The sequence below is a fragment of the Syngnathus floridae genome, chromosome 15, assembly GCF_059516105.1.
Source record: "Syngnathus floridae isolate MCC-2025c chromosome 15, RoL_Sflo_1.0, whole genome shotgun sequence".
NCBI classification, from domain to species: Eukaryota; Metazoa; Chordata; class Actinopteri; order Syngnathiformes; family Syngnathidae; genus Syngnathus; species Syngnathus floridae.
Window position 1 is genome coordinate 5,889,285 of NC_142427.1, and position 23,255 is coordinate 5,912,539.

The 23,255-nt window shown below is 41.2% G+C and overlaps 4 protein-coding genes across 10 annotated transcripts; 3 read left to right on the top strand and 1 right to left on the bottom strand.

Moving 5' to 3' along the window:
- Window positions 1-208: 208 nt before the first annotated feature.
- On the top strand, window positions 209-9,149 carry map7d2a (MAP7 domain containing 2a). 2 transcript variants are annotated; one of them, XM_088398287.1, is made up of 17 exons: window positions 209-487; window positions 1,780-1,872; window positions 1,956-2,051; window positions 2,128-2,205; window positions 2,562-2,725; window positions 2,786-2,867; window positions 3,485-3,574; window positions 4,567-4,673; window positions 4,749-4,864; window positions 4,977-5,209; window positions 5,278-5,401; window positions 5,475-5,610; window positions 6,050-6,154; window positions 6,219-6,269; window positions 6,468-6,498; window positions 7,323-7,824; window positions 7,914-9,149. In XM_088398287.1, the coding sequence occupies exons 1-17, from the start codon at window positions 448-450 to the stop codon at window positions 8,173-8,175; spliced, it is 2,310 nt and encodes a 769-aa protein (XP_088254413.1). In that variant the 5' UTR covers window positions 209-447; the 3' UTR covers window positions 8,176-9,149. The 2 variants fall into 2 exon arrangements, with proteins under 2 accessions (XP_088254413.1, XP_088254414.1); XM_088398288.1 differs by lacking the exon at window positions 209-487 and adding an exon at window positions 595-950.
- A 582-nt stretch (window positions 9,150-9,731) lies between these two features.
- Window positions 9,732-15,444, top strand: LOC148386079 (uncharacterized). Of its 5 annotated transcripts, none has more exons than XM_088399201.1 (9): window positions 9,732-9,879; window positions 10,671-10,732; window positions 10,843-11,532; window positions 11,854-12,486; window positions 14,081-14,193; window positions 14,279-14,369; window positions 14,447-14,498; window positions 14,617-14,685; window positions 14,772-15,444. In XM_088399201.1, the coding sequence occupies exons 2-9, from the start codon at window positions 10,692-10,694 to the stop codon at window positions 14,910-14,912; spliced, it is 1,830 nt and encodes a 609-aa protein (XP_088255327.1). In that variant the 5' UTR covers window positions 9,732-9,879; window positions 10,671-10,691; the 3' UTR covers window positions 14,913-15,444. The 5 variants fall into 5 exon arrangements, with proteins under 5 accessions (XP_088255327.1, XP_088255331.1, XP_088255329.1 ...); XM_088399205.1 differs by having other exon boundaries at window positions 14,775-15,444; XM_088399203.1 differs by having other exon boundaries at window positions 10,846-11,532.
- Window positions 15,445-15,471: 27 nt separating this feature from the next.
- Window positions 15,472-17,505, top strand: LOC148386080 (SH3 domain-containing kinase-binding protein 1). 2 transcript variants are annotated; one of them, XM_088398466.1, is made up of 5 exons: window positions 15,472-15,800; window positions 16,180-16,277; window positions 16,345-16,583; window positions 16,656-16,719; window positions 16,804-17,505. In XM_088398466.1, exons 1-5 carry the CDS (start codon window positions 15,653-15,655, stop codon window positions 16,840-16,842), a joined length of 588 nt encoding a protein of 195 aa, XP_088254592.1. In that variant the 5' UTR covers window positions 15,472-15,652; the 3' UTR covers window positions 16,843-17,505. The 2 variants fall into 2 exon arrangements, with proteins under 2 accessions (XP_088254592.1, XP_088254593.1); XM_088398467.1 differs by having other exon boundaries at window positions 15,735-15,800; window positions 16,143-16,277.
- On the bottom strand, window positions 17,493-22,859 carry lipia (lipase, member Ia). Its single transcript, XM_088398460.1, has 11 exons — window positions 22,707-22,859; window positions 22,156-22,241; window positions 19,964-20,334; window positions 19,756-19,864; window positions 19,543-19,644; window positions 19,383-19,472; window positions 19,136-19,303; window positions 18,855-18,944; window positions 18,585-18,693; window positions 18,005-18,175; window positions 17,493-17,916 (listed from the first exon to the last, which is right to left on the bottom strand). The coding sequence occupies exons 2-11, from the start codon at window positions 22,229-22,231 to the stop codon at window positions 17,832-17,834; spliced, it is 1,371 nt and encodes a 456-aa protein (XP_088254586.1). The 5' UTR covers window positions 22,232-22,241; window positions 22,707-22,859; the 3' UTR covers window positions 17,493-17,831.
- Between the last annotated feature and the right edge of the window lie 396 nt (window positions 22,860-23,255).

The window sequence follows — 23,255 nt, forward strand, 5'->3', positions numbered from 1 at the left end:
TGACCATTCCTTAAGGGAAATTTCAACACGACAGTGGTTTACCAGTACTGCACTTTAATACAGGTTTGCAAAACATAACAGAGCTACTATATTTAATTTATATAGCCATCTATTTCATTTTTCTTTTTTTTCTTTCTTTTTTAGATGTATGTCATTTCAATGTAAATACAAAAATCGTTCTGTTAATGCTTTCCAAGAGACACTCCCCCCATTGGCTGTGTAGTGCGTCATGCAGCCAGTGCATGGTTCCGTTGTGTTCACTGGATAGCAAATGTTACCTCAGCATCATCCGCGCCAGACTCCTCATTCCAAGCCCTCGCCATGACCTTCATCGGCACTGTTTAGCTTCATGCTGAGGTTGTTTTATTCTCTGGAGGTTTGCTGCTGAAAGCGGACACCTGAGCTGCATAGCGGCGTCACTGCGGCTTTTATTTTGTATATGCGACCATGGCCAGCATACTAGCACCGACCGACACAGTGCCAGCGGGTAAATATTTACATCATTATTTATTCTTTAATATGATGTTTTCATTAGGCTCCATAGTAGGCTCATGAATAGCGTCATGTTTTAACTGCGCGCTGTGCTCGATGCAAACAATAGCCAAATGTGTTCATGATGATGCAGCCTAGCCATGCTTCATATTCTTGGAAAGATATCAAAATTTACATTCATTAAAACTGACGTCATCGTTGTTCCTGTTTTTTAATTGTGCATGTGGATAGGGTAGGCTTGTTGGATATTTAAAGGCGCGACGTCTATTTTACGTTGTTATTGTAATGACGTCACTGTGTCGTCGAAGAGCTTTAAAGGGTCTTGAGTGCATTGACATGGCCCCCTAGAGATTAGACTATTATTTTACAAGCATCCTCCCCACGCTAGTGATGAAGATGATGATGGTAAAAGTCATTTTTAGGCCCTCCACATCCTGAAAGAAGAGAAACATCATCAGGTCAGTATAATCATATTTCCTGTAATGATGTCAATGACTATCCCCATGCAGAGAACAGCTCCATGTCACACTGAGTGAGGTTCACTGCACATTGCAGAGAAATTGGCTAAAATCAAAGCTCTTAGTCGTGTTGTCACAATAGCAAAATTGGGATTTAGGTATGATACTTGTAAAGTATACAGATACTGAAACAATATTATGGCAAAATAAAAAACATATTTCTCTGTATTTTTATTTATTCAAAATACTAAATATTATATTAGAAAATTCTTCTGATAAAATAAAGAAGGGAAAAGATAAAAAAAAATCCAGCTATTACATCTGCTACCGTTGTAGCCTTGTTTGAAATTCAAAAATTGCTTCACAGAAGACACATTTTTGCCACAAAACAGACAACCAGCTCAGTGTTTTCTTTTGTTCTCTCCAAATTATTGATTGGACAGTTTATTATAGCTTAGTAAAAAAAAAAAGAAGTAAAAATTGCTCACTCAGTGTAGCACAGAGCTGTATTGAGTCATTTGTGGGAAGACCTTTATGGATGCATTGTAATAGTGAGCAGGTTAATAGCCATGCCAGACTTAAAGGTAAAATAGTTTATTTGCAAGCCAATTTTTTTATTATGGGTCATAGTGGTGTGAAATTGTACTAAACTAAAACAAATGATCTTTTATTTGCATTATTACAACCTCAATATGATGCAATGTAGTTTGACACCATGACAAACTACAACCACAACAACTGTGTTAAATTAAATTGTGCAGTAAAAGCAAAAATGTGCATTCATGTCTTGTGTGAGTTTGCCTCAACATATTTGGTTTCTGCACTACAGTCGAAAAGATGCCACCTCCAACTGTCCCGCTACTTCCTGACAAGAGAAATGGAACAAACATTCACAGCTCCCCAGGCAGAACTAAAAAAACAAGTGAGTTATCCAAATCAACACTGGAAATGTTGAGACAAAACCAAATGTCCCATCTCTCCTTCCACGTTGGTGATCACATAAAGCTGCAACTAACACAGACAAGAAGCCTCTTTTGAATGGCCATGCATCACCTTCACATTTGGTTGCAAACATCAGCACCAACCCTGCCAACAAACCAAGTAAGTGTCACTCTAGTGTCACATTCTTTCATCTTTAATTAGCCTGTATTGATTTCCTTCAACATCTACCCTTCAGTTGTGGAGGGTTTTTTGAAGACAGACGACAGGATGCGTTTGGCCAAAGAGAGACGGGAGGAGAGGGACAGAAGCCTTGGTAAGGGAGCTCTTGTTTCCAAGCATAAAAGTCGCACCGTTGGACCTTTTCTGTATTTTTCAGTCTCTCTGAAATGGCTTTAGGTTTCCTATTGTGACGTTTTCCACCCCACTGCCTAATTGCTTTGCCAGTAGAAAATTCACTCTGAGCTCGCTGACTTGATGAGCTGTGTCAGAGCAGAGAATGTTGACCTGCGCATATAGAGTAGCCTGCAAAAATGGGTCTCCTTACAGATAGCGCTGCAGCTCGAGCCTCATGACGACAGTCGATTCGCTCAGTAATCGTGTGCGAATGCTGACCTGATATGACTAAGACGTTAATTAAGAACTATAACGTTTGCGTTTCATCTCTTTCAGCGGCACGAGAGCAGCTGATCAGGGAGAAGGAGCGTCGAGCTCAGCTGCAGTACGAGCGCACGGTTGAGGAGCGCTGGAAGCGGATGGAGGAGCAGAGGAACAAGGAGGAACTGCGCCGAGCTGCGGTGGAGGAGAAGCGAAGACTGCAACTAGAGGAGGAGAGGGTCAGCTGAATCCAGATCACCCTACATGAATACATGTAAATTGACCCATGATGCGTTTAGGAGCGGTTGGAGGCCCTGATGAAACGCTCTCTGGAGCGCAGCCTGACCCTGGAGAACAGACACAAACGTTGGAGCAGAGCAGGTGGGAGAACCTCCAGGTTGTGGGAGTAACATTAAGCTTAAACAGGAGAATATTTTGTCATTTGAAACAGCCGCCGACTCTATCTTATATGCATTTATTTTCTGTATGCCACACACACAATCTAATCCGAGCCAATACAAGAGCACAAATATGTAAACATAGAAACCAATTGTTTTACTGACTGCCAGCTCCAGAGAGAGTCAGGGGATCTTACCAAAGCACATCCAAAAGTTGTTTTAAAAAAAAAAAGCTCATTATTTGTAAAGGCATAATTTTTCATACAGCTCTTGTATTGGATCTAATGCTTTTTAGTGAGAGCTTTCCTCTTGGCCCAATGAGTGCTGACAGCTTGGCTTGTCAACATAAAAATGCATGAGTAGAAGACAGCATGGTGTGACATTTCTGCACTGGCTTCTGTGAGGCGCCAACATTTTGTTCATACAAAACTGTGCCACTGTGTTTGAGTGCACACAACCCAAGATGGCTACAAATTAAAGTGTGTTATGTACTAAAAATGTCCTTACAGGTATCTAAACTTACATCTTGGTCTCAAAGGCCTGATGAGCCTCAAAGAAAATGGTCGTAATGCTCTGCTCTGCTCCACCCGGTGACTTTAGGTGACAGTGAGAATGCACCGCTCTCTTTCTCTGCTGCCTCCGCCCTTTCCCATGGCCTTGCCTCCCCTCTTCCTGCTGTCAGCGAATCTGGTAATGTTTACCTCTCCCCAGCAGCCACCTCCACTCCCATTTGTATATCCCCTATAATTTTATACCTGCATTTGTTTGCCTTTTGGTGGGACATGAATGCACCACGAACAAAGACAAACTACTGTTATGCCTGCATGTTGTGTGTGCTCATTTTTAATGTTGAAAGACTAATCATTCTGGATTTAAAAAATATACTTTCAGATCTATATACTCAGAGCTATAATGCAAAATGTTTTTTGTTTAATACATTTCTTGTATTGGGTTTGTTGAGAACTGTAATATTGAGACAAATGTTGTTTTTTCCTGTGCTGTATGTTTCTTAGATTAGATGAGAAAGTAGGTCAAAAATCATTGTACCAAAATATTTCTTATTTGCTCTTCTAATATTGGTTAAAATTTGGAAAGCTGGATTTCACTAAATAATCCCCCTTTCGAATAGTGACAACTGAAATATTAGCATCTTTACAAGCACAGCAGACCACATGAAAATTGTTGTGACCGCCATTTCTGGTGTGCTACATTTTGCTAAAACCGTCTAAATGACCTTTGATGAGCAGATTAATTTCACGTGATCCACTACATAAATGTACTTATCAAAATAGATATGACTTCACTTTTTAGAGATTACACTCCACAGATGGTGACAGATGGAACCGGAGGACATGTGGGATAGCAAGAAAACAGTTTGTAGCCTTGTGATGAATGTTATGGCGTGTCAGTGACTGTACAATGCATTCATGTGCTGCATTGGCACTTTCCACTCCCGCTGTTTAACAACAGGATTGACCTGCCAGACTTGTAAAATCAGTCAAATTTAACACGGATGCTAATTAATTAGCACAGTGATGGCTTAGCTTCTGCAAGTGGCTGTGAACAAGACTCCGTAAGCTTCATACAATTTTCCGGTCAAGTCGGCACCCCCTCTTTGCTGCTACGCTGATAGCCATCTGCTGTCGTTTGATTTCACAAGCATCCTACTTGTTGTCACGCAGCGCCCTGCAGCCCTCGCAGATCACCTTTGTACAGCTCACGGAGCCCTGCTGATTCCCACAGAAGTGGACTACTGGAAGGTTCTCAGTCCACTCCCAACACCCCCAAGGTTAGACCTGCTGACCTCCACTCGTCACCTCTGTTAGAACAACAAAGTGAAACGTTCGCTCTCTGTTGCTCTCAGAAAGAACGTCTGCGAAAGGAGAGGAGAACTGGATCCCCAGGTGGTCCATATTCAAAGAGAAGATCCGAGTCGCCTATTAATATCACCAGACAGATGACATCTCCGACTACTTCCAGGTGAGATCCTTTTCCTCGTGTTCAAATGTGAGCCATAAAAAGCCTAATGTTTTTTTTTTTTTTTGCAAAATTAAATTTTATATAAATAATTTTGTCCAACGTATGACCACAGGCTGGCTTCTAAGACACACATGCAGTCTCCCAGCAATGTTCCTGAGTACCAGCACTCTCCCAACAAACCTCGATATTTGAATAATCATAAAGCACAAAAGGGTGAAGGGGCGGGGAAAAATAACCCCCAAGTCAAATCATTTGAAGTCGTCAAAGGTGATGCACCTGAGAAAAAAGAGGACCTTTATGAGAAGAAATCTGAGCATGTTGTTCAAAATAGAGAAAAGAAAAGAGGTAGGTGTCTGATAATATTGTTAACAAACATATATATATATATATGTAATAACCATGCACGGCTGCAGGGAAGCCAACAAACGGGATAACCAACGCAGAGGAGGCTAGCAAGCTGCTAGCAGAGCATCGACGCCAGGCTCGGGCACAAAAAGAACTGGACGACAAAAAACGAGAACAAGCGTGTGACGACAGGTGGGGGACAATTGTTTCATGAAAAGCAAAATGGATTGAATTTATAAGCGCAAATGATGTGCCCTGCTGTCAGGCTCTATGAAAAGCAGCAGACCAAAGAAGATGCACAAGAACAATGGCAGCACATGGCCAAGGAGTCGGGGGAAAATGTCACAGTTTCTTATAAGGCAACACAAGAGAAACAGGAGAAAGAGCTAATCAGCACAGAGGTAAGAAATTGTTTTCCATCATATTGGATGGCTCTTGCTTTCAAAATACATTTATATATACGTATGTAAGTGTATGTGCATTATAGCTCACATCTATGCATTGTTGCTATTTAATGGGATTTTTTTTTTTTTTTGCCATATTATGGTGTAGCCCCACTAGTCTAAAGACAAAATTCTTAATGCACGAATTAAACAGCAAAATGACATCACAGTTGCTCAGGGCTCAGTCATTTCAGTCCACCGCAAGTGTCAAAATGGCCGCCTCCTGTATTGGACAAAAACAAGTGGATTTGCCTCTTATTTAACAAACGCAACATTAATCAGAATGCCGTGTTTAATACTAGTGCGGCCAAAAATGAAATACAGTATTTCAAGAAACATCTGTTTGTAGGCCCATTGTGACTAGCTCTGTCTTCAATTTTTTGCTCAATACCTTCAGAAAGAAAAGGCTAAAATCCAAGCAGAAGAAGAAGCGCAGCGTCAGCGTCAAGACCGAGAACAACAGTCGCAACAGGACGAGGAGGAGAGGCAGCTGAGAAAAAAGGTTCTATCAAATATTTTTGTTCACCGCACTTAACTTGAATTTACACGTTGGCACCTTTTTGCAGAGAATCGAGCAGATCATGAGGAGAACGAGGAAAGGAGAAGCTGACGTGAAGGTACTGAACGAGACTTCCTCTCATACAGTCCCCCTGCTGCCTTCAAACACCTGCTGATGTCAGAATTTTTTCTATTTTAATTTATTTTTGTTTTCTCTTGATTGTGTATTTATTAAATTCTATGATGGTACTTTGGTTTTGCGTCCTATTTGCCGCAAATGTTGATTTCATGGTCATTTTTCTGCATTAAATCTGAAGGACGAACAGGTTGAGAGCAGATCACCACCAGGTTAGTATTGATTTAGTTACCATGCCAACTTTTGCTGCTTCTTCTGCTTATGTCTCCTGTTTTGTACGCCTTGCAGATGCGTGCATGGCAGTTTCGAGCTGTTTTAAAACGCAATTTACTTTTTCAAATGAGGTTTTTGTTTTTTGCTTGTTAATTAGCAGGAACATGCAACTGATGGGGTGATGCATGGTCTTAGAAAAAAAAGGTATTAAAACAACTGCAATGTTTTTACATTTTCATTTATAAGTGAATGATGCATGTTGAATCTTGACCCCAAAAATAATTTGGACTCCAATGAATGCCATTCTGCATTTGCAATCTTTCTCTGTCCCTGTCAAATGCGTGCTTTGGCTAAGATTGACTGGCTGATTCTCGTGTACGTCATGACCTGTGTCATTTTGCTAATGTTAGCTCCCACCCGTTTAAATCAATTTGCAGGGAGGGGCAATTGACCTATATATCCTAAAATGTCATTTAATGGAGTGGAGCACCGTGGGAGCTGGCTTAAAATGAATGCGCCCTTGACATTATCGACAAAGTTCTGACACAGCTCTTTAAAGACACATCAGTTATACTGCTGAGTATTCAATCAGTTTTCAGTTTCTATAGTAAGTCCAACTTTTTAAAATCCCACCTCCCAGCGTTAGTTCATCTATGAAACAAATGTAGGTAGACAAGGATCTAGTGTTCTCGAATTTGGCCTGATGTGCTGCCATTCATACACCCTCCGGCACTAGGTGAATCAAAGTAGCGTACTCAACCATATCCACGTGACCTGAATCAGATGAAGTGAAGCCCACTGTGATGTTTGTTATTCTCCACAGGGGAGGTAGAGCCAATTCAAAGTAAAGCTCAGGAAGACTTTATATGGTCTAAAGAGCAGGTCGCAAGCAACAGGGAGGGGGAAAAAGCAGCAGCAGGACAGATGGACCATCAGAAGCATGTTGAAAACAACGCTCACAGTGTTCCTGACAAGAGAATGGACAGCAGAAAAATGATTGTTGCAGATGAATTAATCAAGGAAGGTGTGGACGTTCTCCAACAAGTGCAAGTGAATGTAAACAAGCAACCGAGAATCAATTTTATAGACCCATTTGCAAAAGAACCAAACAATGAGGCAGTTAAACAAAATGAGATGAATGGAGCAGTCAAGTGGAGAGAAAGTGTTCCCATGAGAGGTCAAGTAAAAGCTGAGGTAAGCAAACAGAAAGCGGCATCCTCAGCATCGGGACATGAAGGAGGAAGACCTCAACCACCACCTGCCATTCATCTGAAGCCCCTTAAGGTGAAACAGTCTCGTGACGAGGTGCAGTCAATGGATGTCAGGTGAGCCACACTGGCCTTCTAAATGAAATCATTGAATCGACCCGACGCCCTGAGATTCAAACCTGATAATTTTTTTGATTATTTTACAGCCCATCTTCAAAGGAGGAATTGATTTCCATCCCAGAATTCTCGCCAGTGAATGAAACCGAGCAATGTGGCTTAAGTAACACCCGGGCCCTTCAGGACCTGATGGACCTGACCGGCAGCGTCACATGCCCCAAAAAAACCTCTGAAGACAATGTGGGCGGGGACTACAACAAAAATCTCATCCAGGGGGTCGTCACCCCCACGTCGGACTCTAAGATTGTTGGGATGTCGCTTCCCTCCTCAACTCAACTTAATATCAATTAGCGCAAATGTCGTTTCCTCCCTTACGCACACTAGACCTGTCATTTAGAAAATAAACTTTTGCATTTATGGAAAAGAGCCATAGAAACTGACAGTAACTAAAATGACATCTTGCATTATTGTAATCTACTAATCAAAATAGCAGATTTAGATGATAGTGAGTGACTAAAAGTGGAACTGTTACTAATTGGCAACCAGTCAAAGGTGTAATAATCCCTCTCATTTACAAGCTAGTGTCAATATTGAACACAACGCTGTTTGTTTTCGTGTATGTTTGTCAAAATAATGTCACTTCCATTAGTCATGTTGTACAAGCTAAATCAACTGCTTCCAGTAACAAAGTAGTAGTAGGGCCAGTCATTTAGCTTCAGTTTTTTTCCAAGTAAAAGTAATCAACAATTAATTCCAAGTGCAATTTCCATCCAAGTGTTAATGTTAAATTAGTCAATTTTCATCCCAATGAGTTAAGTATGTCAACGTTTATGGACTTTTATGAACTGTCTTGAATGCCATAGTATCAAGACAATATCATATGTTTTGCTTGCACAACCACTTAGAGGTTTATGTACAAATCGAAATAGAAGAGCTTTGATATGGCAATTCTGTGCTGCTACTTAGTCTTGTATATCCATCTATGCTGTGATCATTATGTGTGTGACCTATAACATGTCCAAGTAACATAGCTTAACAGCAACTTTCTTGCATATGTATGTTTCCATCAACTTTCCATTATCCCCAGCAAGGGCTTTTAAAATGGTCATATACTGTAGCTCATCAAGTAATTTGATTTGACAAACAGAGCAATTGCAACTATTTGAATTGAAAGAAAACTATTTGAATTGCACACACAATTTAGCTGAAATAGAATTAAATCATCTTATATTTCAAAATAATTGAATTCAAAATTGTCACTGTTGAGTTGTGCATGTTATCATGGTAAAGATGATTAGAAACAATAAAATTCTAAGTGATCAACATTTATGGCACTGTGGCTCTAAGGCATATGCATTGGAGGCTTGGAACAAAGATGGAATATTTGGAGGAGTTTGCATGTTCTTCACTCTATCTTCCTCTTCCACTCCCAACACATGCATATTAGGTTAACTGAAGTCTAAATTGTCCATAGGTCTGAATATGGGTGTGAGTGGTTGTTGTCTATATCTGCTCTGGAATTAGTCGGTGACCAATCCAGGGTGTACCGCGGCCAGTCGCTCAAAGGCAACTGGGATAAATAGATTTCGCGACTGATTGGGTACCACCAGTGTACAAGCTCGTTTATTCAGAACACTACGTATATAATAGTTAATGATGGGGTAACGCCTTATTGTTCTTTCTACGTCATTGCTAAATCATAATTGCTGCAAAAGACAGACGGGTAGAACAGGTTAAGGTTTTTGATCTCTCTTTTTCAAACCACCAACAATGTACGATTTGAGTAATATTTTTTTATTACCCAATAGTGTGCAGCATGTTGTGATTCATGCACCCCTTGTTAAAAGAATTCATCCGAAAAGATGTTGGTACTTCAACGAACGTCATTGGCTCAGAGAAAATCACGTGACTCGCGGAGTAACTCGACAGGTCGCGTCAGGTCTACGTCATAGCCAAAGCGGCGATCATCTTTCAATAATTACATGGCTGACGACGAAAGGGAGCTGCTGAGTTCCTAGCAATCTGATAAGCTTAGTGTTCGACGATTGCAGTTTAGTAAGCAGGCCGAAGTTCCTCGCGATATTCTTACGTGATCAGAATTTAGTAGAACAAAAGCAAGATAGCCGTGGAGTTCTGTAAGCGTCCATAGTCTAGCACGGTGGATGCCATTTTGTGGCAACTGCGCGTGGTTTTTGCTTAGCTTAGCATCAAGGTAAGGGGCCTTTCTGCATTTTCCAGCAAAAAACAGACTAACAACATTAAATATTCAATTAGTATTTAACGGACTCATTTTGTGATAGACGTATTTTTTAGCACAAACTGTGATTTGACGTTTAATTGTTGCAGGCCAATGACTGAAATGGGCCACCATTGCACATACCGAGTTCATGTTTTCGCTTGGTAATACTACTACTACTACTACTACTAATAATATCTTGAAAAAAAAGTTTCGGTACGCGTGTCTGAGGATTATTTTTTTGGGCCATCAAGGCTATCGTTATACCGAGTGTTGAGTTTGTAGCGTTGTATCAATCCGTCAAATGTCCAATTGAAGGTAGTTATTACACTACTTTCAACGATTTCAACCATTATCTCTGTTCCCTTACGCTAAAATTAATACATTGCAATTGAATCTTTGCTTGATTAATTGCTTATTTGATTAAATTTAGCCATACATATTGCCTCACGTCTGGGATAGTGATTTAAATTAAGTTTTGGTGGTAATGCCTTACTCACAGTAGGTCAGGGTTGAGTTTTTTCACTTTCATTCTGAGGGCTTACTTTGGCTGTACAGTATTGGATCAGCAAAAGCTTGAAATTTGACTTTTTTTTTTATTCCTTTCTAGCATTCAGATTGATTACAGAAAATGGTCCGACCACATTTTGGACCTCCACGCGTAAAGCCCAGGTATCATACATTGATTAAGTCAAACCCAGTCACCAAGTGTTGAAGTCTTTTGCTATTTATCTCAGGTGCATAAATTGAAACGATTTACTCTTCTGCTTGTTTACATTCAGCAGATCCTATGATGGTCATGGCAGTGGGCACAGAGAAGGTAATTATTCCCCAAACTCAAAAACAAGAAGAGACCCCCACGGCCACCCAGGAAAGCCCCATGCAAACTGGAGCGAGTCGAGGGGTCGAGGTCGACCCCCACCCGACAGAAGAGCTCCACTGATGGAAGACCAACGAGAGCCACGTTTCAATAACTGGAGGTCGCACAATCAGGATTCCTATCAATCATATCCTCCTAAAATGGAACCACATCACAGCCAGAGGAGACCGCCTTCATCCAGACCAAACCGTTCCCCGCATGCCCCGCATCAATCATCAACCCGCAGTCCTCCACGAGGGCCCCCAGGTCATAGGGGTCCTCCTCCCCATGGCCACTCCTCATCTCACAGATCACCCTCCCCGAGACGTGTTCGAGGCCATCCCGGTGACAAGAGGCCTGGCCCCCCACCAGCCTTTCAGGGCTCCTTCAGAGACCCCAAAAGAGAGCCTGGTTTCCCCCAACAGGAGCCGAGGCATCGAGGCCCCCGTGGGGATGTCAGTCCAAGAGAGAGGCCCTTTGTGGACTCTGGTCACGGCAAGAAGCGATGGAACGACGCCGGAGCATTCTCTCATCCGCATAATGGCCAACACGGGCCTCCGGTGCCTCAGCGGAGCCCAAGAGAGATGCATGGGAGAGGCTCGTGTCCAGAGAGGTACAGGATGGAAACAGCTCTTCCAGCTGGTTAAACTGGTTAAAAAGAAGGCTGACCCTGATGCAGACCTCAGTTACATGGCTCATAATGCCGCATACCCAGCCCCCTTTAAATAATTAATGGGTGTTGATAAGATCTGACGTAAATGTGCTATCACCTGCCTTTGAGAAGAATTTCTGTAATTGGTCTGTTATTTATCTTTGATGCCACCTTCCGCCAGTTTCATTTTGGGGCTGCTTAATATAGAAAGCTCCACCACCCGCTTAACATGGCAGGAGGATCTGTTATTGTAATGATGTCTTCTGTCTGATGGGTATGCAGGTGGTCATCTGAGCAAGACTCCAGAAGGCAACGTGGTCCCATGGAGAGGCAGGGCGGCAGACCCCACAGCATGGAGAGTGCAAAAGATCTCCCTCGGCTCCCCCTTTTCAGACCCCCACCTTGGAAAGGAGGCCCGCCGCCATCTTCGTCCTTCCACAGGAGCCCTCCGGACAGGCAACTGATGGGTCCCCCCCGCAAGAGGAGACTATCAGAAGTCAGCATGTCCTCATCCATCCCGCCACAGGATCACAGTGGCCCTAAATACCCCAGAAGAGAGAGAATTCCACTCCTCAGTATTCCCAGACCATTTGGTGGTAGACCTTTATCACTTAGGGATAAAAGTTTCATATTTAAAGGCAGACAAATGCGATTTGAGCCCCCCATGAGACTAAGAATTCCTCCACCTTTCAGACCCAGGCCGCATCTGGGTGACATGCCCCCTCGGGGACCTCCCAGCTCTATTCTTGCTATCAGAAAGAAGCGCTTCCAGTCTGATCCTGTTCCCTTGAAAAGGCTGCAACCAAGAGCTCAACAGTCCCCCGACAGAGATGAAGACCAAGCCGGCAGGTCCCTGCGTGAGACTAATACCAGAAAAGAACAGGTGGAGTCTCGTCGCTCCTTGAATACGCACAGGTACGGTATTTTCCTTTTTGCACTCTTCGCAGGGGCTTGATGATGATGATGATTGGGAGGTCAAGAAAGAATGTTTTGATCATGAAAAACGGAGAAGATGATTCACAAAATACTACGACTCAGACTCCGCCCCTCCCATGCCCTCGCTATCTACGTTCTGCATAATCCATAAAGAGATGTTTATTCTCCCGCGCCGTGAAAGCAAACAGCCCTCAAAGTCTGCCACAAAATGTTTCAGTGATCCTGAAGCCCTGCCCAGTTCTGTCGGTTGTCTTGAGATTGAAAGGATTTGCCCTCATATTGTAAAAAAGTTCTTTGGCCTCTTGAATCACGCAGACTGTTGAAAGAGAGACCTCGAACACAAGGCATTCTTAAGAATTATCCACAAATACTTGCTAGCGTGAGCATCGGTGCTTTGTTTTACACTGAGATGGAAGACTCGACTGGGGAATGCTTTCCAGAGAAGAGGAGTTGGTAACTAAAGGATGGATTTGCTGCTTCATTCTTTACTCATGGTGGCAAAATAATTTTTACATTTCTCTGCATCAATTGAAATGTATTCGTAGCCAAATAGAAGTCACACTTGGCTACATAGCAAGTGGAAGAGGAAAACTGCATTCTGTCTACAGAATGAGTCCATATTTGACAGGACACCTAATCTGAAGAAGAAATGGAAGACGGAATAAAGTTAGATCACCCTGAAGCACTGAAGAGGTTTGCTTTTCTTCTTGGAAGAGCATTTTGTACATCACGCCTCCCCCCCAGATCAACAATGACTATAATACTTGAAGTTCAAGCTGCTGTCACCATGATGAGTCAAATGTTAATTGACAGCAGTACTAAAAGGATTCATCCCGCCTCGCCTCACCAAACCAAACCAACCCTGCATAACTGAAGACTGACGTGTCGCCAACTGTTTGCAACTGTTGGCAGTCATGATGCCACCTGCAATATCTGGGTCTGTGAATACTCACTCCAATGCTTACAACCATAAATATATCCCAACTTGTCCATGCTTCTATGCATAAACAAGCCAAGAAGGCAAGCCGCAAAGATGTCAGCCATTGCCCTTGCACTTGTCTAAAGGAAGAGGAGTCTGCTTGCCCTTTTCACCGCCTCAAACCCCCAAGTCCCGTTTCTATGATGACCTGAGGTTTCTCGCAGTGGTGGGTTACCTCTTTAAACCCCCAGCGCAGCTGGAATTTGGATCCCTGCCTCGAAACGTAAAGAAACCTTCACGACTTGTCAGCGTTTCCATTCAGCTGATAAAATAGCCCCCGCCGCATCAGTAAATCATCTTTGTGGACCAAATAAAACGCGCATAGGAGGCGGATTGAAGAGTTGTTGATGCAATATTTTACGATACCCACCCGACCGGCCGCTTTTACTGGGTAACTGAAGAGAGCTCAGGTTGATTGCGAATATAGGAGTAAAGCAGCATGGCCGATCCATGGTTTTGTAAGTACCACCGTGTGACATCTGGCTTTACATGCTTATTTTCTTCCTGCAAAGCTGTGCTGTTCATTACTGATTTGTCACAATTTGACAGGTCCTTTTTTCTTTGGGCGTTACTCAACCATTCATCTCTCTTCAGATCTTCCCCTGTCGAGAAACGAGACCTTGTCGTCGTCTCTCACTGGGCGGCCGGCCCAAGCACATCCAAGGAAGACTCTCCTGCGAAAGACCGAAGCCCAAAGTCCAAAACTGGTAACTTCCAGTCATTTCCTGATTGTCACCTTGTGGTACGTGCTTTTTGTCAATCAATTAATTCTTCTTTTGTCAATCCTCTTAGACACGTCGCTGAGCAACCCACCAACAAAAGCTGACTCAAGATCACAATCGCCAGAAAGAAAACGAGGATATCTGGAGAGAAGAACCTTCAGGTACTTATTCTGATAATTTTACAAAACAAACATGGCATGATTGGCATCCCGATATTGAGAATAATTTTTTCCCCCAGGCCAGTTAATATAATAGCTGACAGGCCCTTCAGACGACCTGGACCCATGCAAGTGAGTGAAGGCATTCATTGAAATTACCTGTTCAAAACCTTTAGCTGTTTTTATCTGCTCATTGTTGTCTTTTACTTGTGAAAAGATAACGGATTGATTTTCTTGTGACATTTGACAGAGACCAAAGTTTCTCGGACCGAGAAGGCCTGGCCCCGAGCCGTCTGAGAATTTTCGACGACCACTCATGGTACGTGGAATATTCAGACCAGATCAAATCATTCTTTTTTTTTTTTTTGTTGCCTTGCTAACAAGTATTAACCTTCATTTGCCAAGGAGAACTTGGTGCCACGCCCCTTCCCAAACCAAAAGCCAGTGTTCCGAAAAAGTTACAGTATCATGTCCAAGTACCGCAACATGAGAGTGATGCGACAGCGTGCTCCGTTCAACCGAGGACCCCCACAACAGCGCTGGTGACCACCTCAGTCAGGCACAAGCAGTCACTTTGAGGTAATCAGCAGAAGATTGCAGTGAATGAAAGACTTGAAGCAAGTGCCGATACTGGAGACACTAGTTAAAAAAAAAAAAAGTCACCAATCAAGTTGTATCGGCGATACACTACTTATTTAACAAAGCCTTGTACAATTAGTTGTTTTTTCCTCGTTAACATTTTAAGTCATCACAAAACTGTTAATATACATATACAAAAATCTGCTGTCAGATGTTCAGGACTGTATTATGCTTTTTTATTTGTTTTGTATTTTGTAAGACTAAGTACCGTTTAAGAACCTTTGAGTGCGTTTCCCAAGGAACTACGGCTTTTCAAGTGACTTGGCATCCTTGTGTAGATATAGTGTTTATCATAAATGAAGTCTATTTGTCTTCAATATTTTCTGTGGCAATCCGTATTCTGTATGATTAGTGTAATTTGCAAAAGAACCACAGCCCTCTCCTTACATTCATCCTTTTTGAGATTTTGAAATAAAATCTGGCCATGCACAAAATCAGATATTTTTGTCAGATGTTTTATTCTTTTTGGACAGTTATCCAAACTTTGAGGTTTCTAACAAGAATGATGGTTTTCTGCAGCGGACTACCAGTTCAAAATGTTGACCAACACCATAAATCTTGATCTATCTCCTTTTACTTTTGTGTAAGCCCTTCCTAAAACCACTTGCTTGCCCTTCACTTGGAGATACCCTTCATACCGTGTCCTCATGATATTCGTGTGCTGGGTGGCGCCCCCCGTGCTAAACTTAGCCCTCAATGCTGCACCCCTCATCAAAACATTGAGCAGGCCACAATGGCTGGTGTTGAGTTACCACAGATGCTGCTGTATCTCACTGGGGAGGATTGCTAAACACGGTAAGTGTGTGTGTATACTTAACTCTGTACGCTAAACTCCGATAGTCCAATGCTACAACCACAATACTAAGCATCGCTGTGCATATTGATATTTGGAAAGGTTTGAAAGACCTATTTATTGACGTGTATGTGCTAATAAGGAATGCATGTGCGTGGCCTCGGGTGACAACACACAAATGGCAAATAACTACAGTACCTACCATGTCTCTTTAAACATTACTTAAAAGTCACAAGACAAAACATTGTCCTTAATAATGTTTTAAATACAGTATGGTATGTTTGATCTTATTCCAGTAATAAATGTATGTGCAGTATTTGATATTTAATTTCAATGCAGTATAGGTCAAGTGTTTATTTCAAAACCCTGCATTGCCATCAGGTGTAAACTTGATGGAAAATAAAAGGAATTTACGTGTGACTTCTCCAATGCCACAACAAAACTCCCATGAAGCAAACCAGAATGGAGCTTCCCGTACTGTAAGTATTAGGGGGAGAAAAAAAATCAGATGAAATTGTTTTACTTTGGGTCTTCTATTCTTCACAGGGAGATAAACCCAGACATGTTCGCACGCAGTCATCTGCATCCCTCTCGCCGCTGCTTCCCAAAGCTCTCTCCGCTGTCCTGCACGCCAGGCAAGTCCACGTTCTCCCCCGCCTGAACCTCGAGTCCGAGCCTGGACCCATCAGAGGCCCGGCAGAACACTCGTCACCCAAACTGGAGCAGCTGCAGTCGGAGCTGGGAGAATTGAGGGAGCAATTTGAACAGATGAAGACTCAACACAAGTAGGCATTTGCACTCATTGACACAATTTTCCTACAAGCTTGTTTTACAGCGCTCATTATCTTGTGTTCCAGCAAAGAAATTAAACTTCTGATGAGTGAGCTGGATGAAGAGAAGAGAATTCGTTTGACCTTACAGGTAAGAAACAAAAGCATCAATTCACTTACTACTTTGATTATCCATGCAATGCCATCCATGGTTTTATATTTTCCATTTTTTTAGATGGAGCTACAACGTATGAAGAAGCACATGTCAAAATGACAATAATTCTAAAACAATTATTTGCTTGTAGTTTGTTGTAGTGTGTAACTAAACTGCACCATGCTGAAAGCTGTTGGGCATTCATGTATAAATTGCTATAAATAACTAAAATACCAAGAACAGCTGTCAGCATGGTTTATTACAGTACAACAATACTGCAAACTACTTAAAAAAAAATATATATGTATACCTTCATGATAATGCTAATCAATTACCATGGAGGCAACATTTTGATTATAATTTTGTATTGGATTGTGAAGATGTACCTAATATCTGTACGTTTGTGAAATTACATTTAGTAGAAAACATTTAACATATGTTTTAAAATATATAAAATATCATTATTATTAGTAATAGTTTCCAAGGATACGTAAATGAGCCAATGTCACTTTATTTTATGTTGAGTGTTTTTATCCTGTTTTTGTTTTTCAAGAAATTTATTATCCACATGAAATGTCTTATTGTGTACTGATTTGAAACAAGAAGAGCAAGTAGTAAATATGCTCAGATAAGTCATTTAGAAAATATATACTATTGTGTATATATATATTATACTGCTCTTGAGTGTATGATACTGTATATATTTTGTTTCAAATGTGAGCAAACAATGCTGTGAAATGAGTTGCTTGTCATCCATTAAAGACAAAATATTGTAAAACGAAATATTTTTTATTATTATTCTAGTACAATCTCATCCACACAAATAAATAATATACATATATATATACATATATATTTTATGTATATTTAGCTGGTCAGTTAAAAATACATATCTTGTGAAACGGCACTAAAACGTCAAAATGTTGCAGATGAGGCAGTGATTATGTTTACTTTCACGTTACAAAAACAATACTGTTATGTGAGATAATATCTGTATGGGATTTTATCTGATTGAGAATTAAACTTTTCAGTGGCATCAGATAATCAAACCAAATCTCTGGAAAAAGACAGACAGACAGTACATTTGATGCGGCACATTGTGTGTGGCCTCAGAAATTGGACTCCTGGCAGGGAAGTGGGGTGAAGGAGACCTCTTTGCCCTCCTCCAGAACCAGGTCGTAGCGACACAGAGGCCTGAGGTGCACAGGTGAACAAACAAGTGTCAACTAAGCCACTGTAACAACAGCGAGGTTGCAAACAGATCAATATCCCACGAATATACCTGTCGTGTCGTTCCAGATGTGTGAGACGTATCCAAAGAATGCGCAGTTTATATTTGGGTTTGAAAATATTCCCAGTGGAGAACATGAGGGACATCTTGGTCACTGACGGTAGGTCGCTGTCAAACTGTGCGAACAACTTTGTCTCTGTGAACTTCTTGAACTTGGCTGCTCTGTTGAAAACATACAGGAATGTTGTGCCAATAATTCATAATCAGTTAAGCCACAGGTGTCAAACTCAAAGCCCAGGGGCCAGATACGGCCCGCCACATCATTTTATGTGGCCCGCGAAGACAAATTGTGCATCAAATTCGTGTGTCATTACTAGAATTGCAAATTGTCGTCACTTTTAATAATATCTTTTTTTTTAAATATTTGACCAGTTTTTACTCGTCTGATTTAAAAACGAGTTATTTGTCAGTTTGTTTTGTAGCTTATACTGTATATAATATGAGGTGCTCGTACATTTATTTGGGTTGACAGTCATAATGGCCCTCGGAAAGAAGCTATGACTACAATGCGGCCTGTGAAAAAAATGAGTTTGACACCCCTGATCTTAGGAGTATTCATTTGTAGACTTACCGGTCAATGTATGCCACGGCATCTGGACCGTTGCCGTGAAGTTTAGCAGTGATATAACCCCAGTGTTCCGCCTCATTCCATACCACCACATCCAGTCTGTAATTGGCCACTAGCAGACAACATTCCATCAAATGACACTTCCGCAAAGACAAACACTCAGATTCATATTACTACGTATTATGACTTTTGTGGAAATGTAAACATGTCGCCGTGTTTATGTCAAAACATCCCATCCCGTTATCTTTTCTTAAACATTCTCATCATACTTACTGCAGAATGGAGCCTTGTCATTTGTGGTGAAGTAAGTTTTGGTTTGGCCCAGTTTCAACAAAATGTGTCTCCACTTGTTGATGTTGTAACCTGGATTGGAGAGAAAAACATCAATGCAATACAATCTAAGAATATAAAAGACAACACAAAATCTACTTTGTCAAATGTCTTATTTTGACTTTTCGATTTCCCCTATTTCCATAAAGCAGTATAGTATTACAAATGGATCTCATGAAGTTGATTAGGGTGTAACTAATAGGCACAATAACGTACGTATTTACCAAAAACAGGGCATCCAGCATCCCCAAATTGCGTGCAGCTTGTACACTTGCCATCCTTGAAATCCTTGAACGAGGTGCATGGGAAGGCCCTGCTGCTGCAAGTTTGATTCAAAGACTCAAGGTAGAGATACACTGATCTCTGATGGTCACATTTAAAGTAGTCTGTTCCTACATAAAAAAAAAAAGTAGAGCGTGGAGTGTTGTCAACACATTTTCAAGGAATTTGAAATAACTGAATTGAGGTTACCTGAGAAGATGGTTTTAGGGCAGCCAGGTTGATCTGTTCCTTCATTGGCGTAAAAATCAATGTGACCAATAGGTTCTCTGTAACCAAAGGCTGGAATAACACAAGCATGTTAAAGCAACATTACACGATATCTTCTCCAAATGAATTCTTTTTGTTTTACCATCGATGTCCGTGTGCAGAGCATCGACAAACTGGGCGTCTGTAGGATCCAGACGGTCCTCTAGGGAAGTTCCGGTGAACAAGGGCCCTGCAGGATCCAGAGCTGTCCAAATGCAGTTAAGTGTTAGAAACCATGACTCGTATGATTCGTGCCCCGAGGCAGCAAAGTAGCCCCAATATGCCCAGACCATTGGATGGAGTGAAAATGCTTCACCTGTAATCCTTCCAATTGTGCCGTTCATGTTAGCGCCCACAAAACCAGATATGTGAGCGCCAAGACTTATTCCAATCATATGGATATCACTTGGAGAGGCACCGTGCTCCTGTAAAATGACGCATCAAAAAATCTTTGTTTGCCTTCACAAGTCAGACGACACTTTGTATGATGATGAGTGTCGTGTGAAAAGAAATCCACATGGTACCTTCATCAGTTTAAGAAAGGCAGTGAGGTTTTCTCCAGCCTTATGTGTGTTCTCCACCGCTTTGAAATAATTCAAGTTAGCAGCTCCGTTATTCCAGTCCACCATTATGACGTTGATGTCATTTCTGGCCAGAAGCAGTTCTGTCATTTTGTGAGCCCACACGGGGGGCGAGCCCGTGGGCCGAAACCCGTGGATGACAAAGGTCGTGGGTCGAGAAAGGTTGAAGTTAGGCTCGGCCGAGAAGTTGGTGTGAGACAGAAGCGAGCCGCAGTGTATTGTGTCCCTGGTGAAAAGCAGCAATCTTATCTTGAGGCTGGTCCCGATGATCGCGTGAGCCAGATCTAAATCTGTTAAGTCGGCACATCCTTTAGCTGGAGGAGAAACAAAGACATCAGCCATTGCAGTGTAATTCAAGAGAACAGATTTAATTCCCTTTTCAACATATATATTCGTCTATTTGTTCAAAGCACTATTGACCGATTAAAAAAAAAAAAAAAAAAACACAGTGTGGGATGATCATGGGAATTTGTATATGTAGTGGTCAACACAAGCAACCACGGATGAATCAGATGAGAATCATCATGAGGGCAATTGACTATATGGCGCATAATGTCAAGTTTGTCTATTTATTCAATGCACTATTGACCAATTTAAAAAACAAAACACACACTCTGTGGGATCACGGGAATTTGTATACGTAGTGGTCAACACAAGCAACCACGGATGAATCAGGTGAGAATCATCATGAGGACAAGTGACTGTATGGCGTATAATGTCAAGTTGATAGTAACCACAAATTTGGAACAACAATATACAGACTTATGCAAGACACATCATGTTTTCAAATAAAAGATGAAGGCATTATACTTAGTGTTGGTATTTTTTTCATATCTGATCAGTTGTCTATCATAAGAACCATACATCTTTTGTTTTGATTGACGTTTTCGATAGAAATGACGGAGCACACCGAGATAGCATTAAATATTACTATAATTGGTCACTACTTATAAAAGAATTGAAAACGATACATAGCATTTCCGGAATTAAAGCACAAATGATCGGGTACGCTTTTGTAATGTATTGTACAGCTGCTCTGGAATTCCTTTGCACAGTTGCGTGTTCATTCCACCAATACTTGATGCATTAGTTTGATGTCATTGTTTGGAATAGACTGACGTGTGGAAAACGAAACCAAGTGAGTAATTCAAATGAGTTGTAAATTTCTGGATACAAAGCAGGTTTTGATTTCCATCCTTTTTTTTCTTTTTCAAAACATGTTGAAACTTTGTGTTGTATTTATTGCGCAGCTGAAGCTGAACCCGACTCACGCTCTGAAAAGTTATTGTATTACAACTTGTGTTCAAGACCAAGATGAGGCCTTCAGGGGCCAGATGAGTTACAAAAGAAACCATTGTCCCTTTCAGAAACTGTAAAGTGGAGGCTTGATTATACGTCATTGTTTGCCATTCCCTAAGGGAAAATTGCAGTAGTGACTGAAGTCTGATGAAAAACAATACAATAGAGATCATATAGACCCATCCTGTTTATTAAGTAATGATGCCCTTGCCGATACAAAGAATCGATACGTGATAGTGCCATTATATTTTGAAATTCCAGGATAGCCCGCCCAATTGGAGACATCCATGATGGTGGTATCGTGTCTTAGTATTGGAGCATTTTTTTAAAGTATAAATCCAGATGTATAGTGTGAAATCAAAATAAATAAAAAATATTGACCTCATGTTATGCAGCTATATGTCTAATGAAAATAATAGAAAGTCAGTAAATATAATCATCAGTCATGGCAAAAAAAAAAAAGACAGTTAGATAAAAAAAGCTACTATAATATGAAAACATGACAGAATTGGAGTCGTTCGGTTGTGCTGCAGAGTTAAAATGGTCCCGTTTGATGATACTTCTAAAAATACCGGTGTGACTTGGCGGCACACAATACTCGCAAAACTACTTGTTGTGTTGACAATGTTGTCGAAAATTTGAACTCATCTGAAGAGGGGACAAATGAGTGACAATTGTTTTCCCACTAAGCATCTTTAAGTGTCTTAGTGAAACTTTCACTTCCTCGTATCTTCTCTGAACCCCTTTCCCAATTGCAGTACAGTCATACTTCCCCTGTCAAACGTGTAGTCACAGATATAATAACAATATTTAAGAATGCACTCACCGAGCCTTACCTTTGCATATATCTGCAGTTATTGCCAAGAGAAGTGTCACGAATGGCCACGGGGACATGATTGAGGTCAGCCACATGTAAATTAATCTGGATTTTAAAATACAGAGATTTGGAGTCTCTCATTGCAAATAACATCACAAATAAAGTACATGCTTAACACGTCCTGAAACCTCACTTCACATCAGAACTCTGAGGTTAGTTTTTTTTCCCCCAACTGCTATTCTTTTTTTTTCTTTTTCTGTCCCATAAGAGAGCAGTTTCAAAGTTGTAAACATTTCTTCTCCGGCAGCAGGCAAGACCAGCTTAGTTACTCATCTACTGACCCTCCTATGTTGGCACACAGGATATGCATGACCAACTTTTGTCAGCGTCACAGAGCCGGCCGGTCCTTCTTTTGAAGCAGTGATCTTGTGTGACATTAATTAAATGGAGATGAGTAGAAATCAATCTCTGACTTGCTTCTTTACATATGTAAACTGTTAGGCATTCCTAGTTACAATCAAAGACTGGAATTGAGTGTCAAGCCCTCAGAATCAACTTCATTAGTCTTACCTTAGTTGTAGGGAAGAAGTCCAAGGTTTCAAATCTAGAAGGATATCCTGTGTTTGTATCCCTACATGTTGTGGCACTGTTCACTTCAGGAAGTTACTGGAGAGAGAGATACTAGTCCCGCCCGCCAGTTCTCACCAGGAGGGCCACACCCCTTGCTCCAGGTCATTGTGCTCGCAGGTGAAGCATTCTTGTCAACCTAGTCCTGGTATGTGCACTATTTCTGTACATTCATTTACATGCTAAGTTTCACTTAGACCATATTATTCTAATAATATGGTCTCTCGTTGCAAATTCATTCTCATGACATAATATAATCTATATGATGGATGAGTTTAACTCTATGAACTGATTTGCAAAAATCAGTTTTTTATTGAAATGCACCTGCATACACCACTGCATATAAAGAGTCATACTTTTAATTCTGAAAAGAAAAAGAAAAAAAAAAAATCTCAGATGGGTTTGGGAGAGTTTGGTATGATGAGATGAACTTTTTGGCCAAAATTCCGAGAGGTACTATATGTGTGCACTGCTCAACAAGTTAAAAAAAAC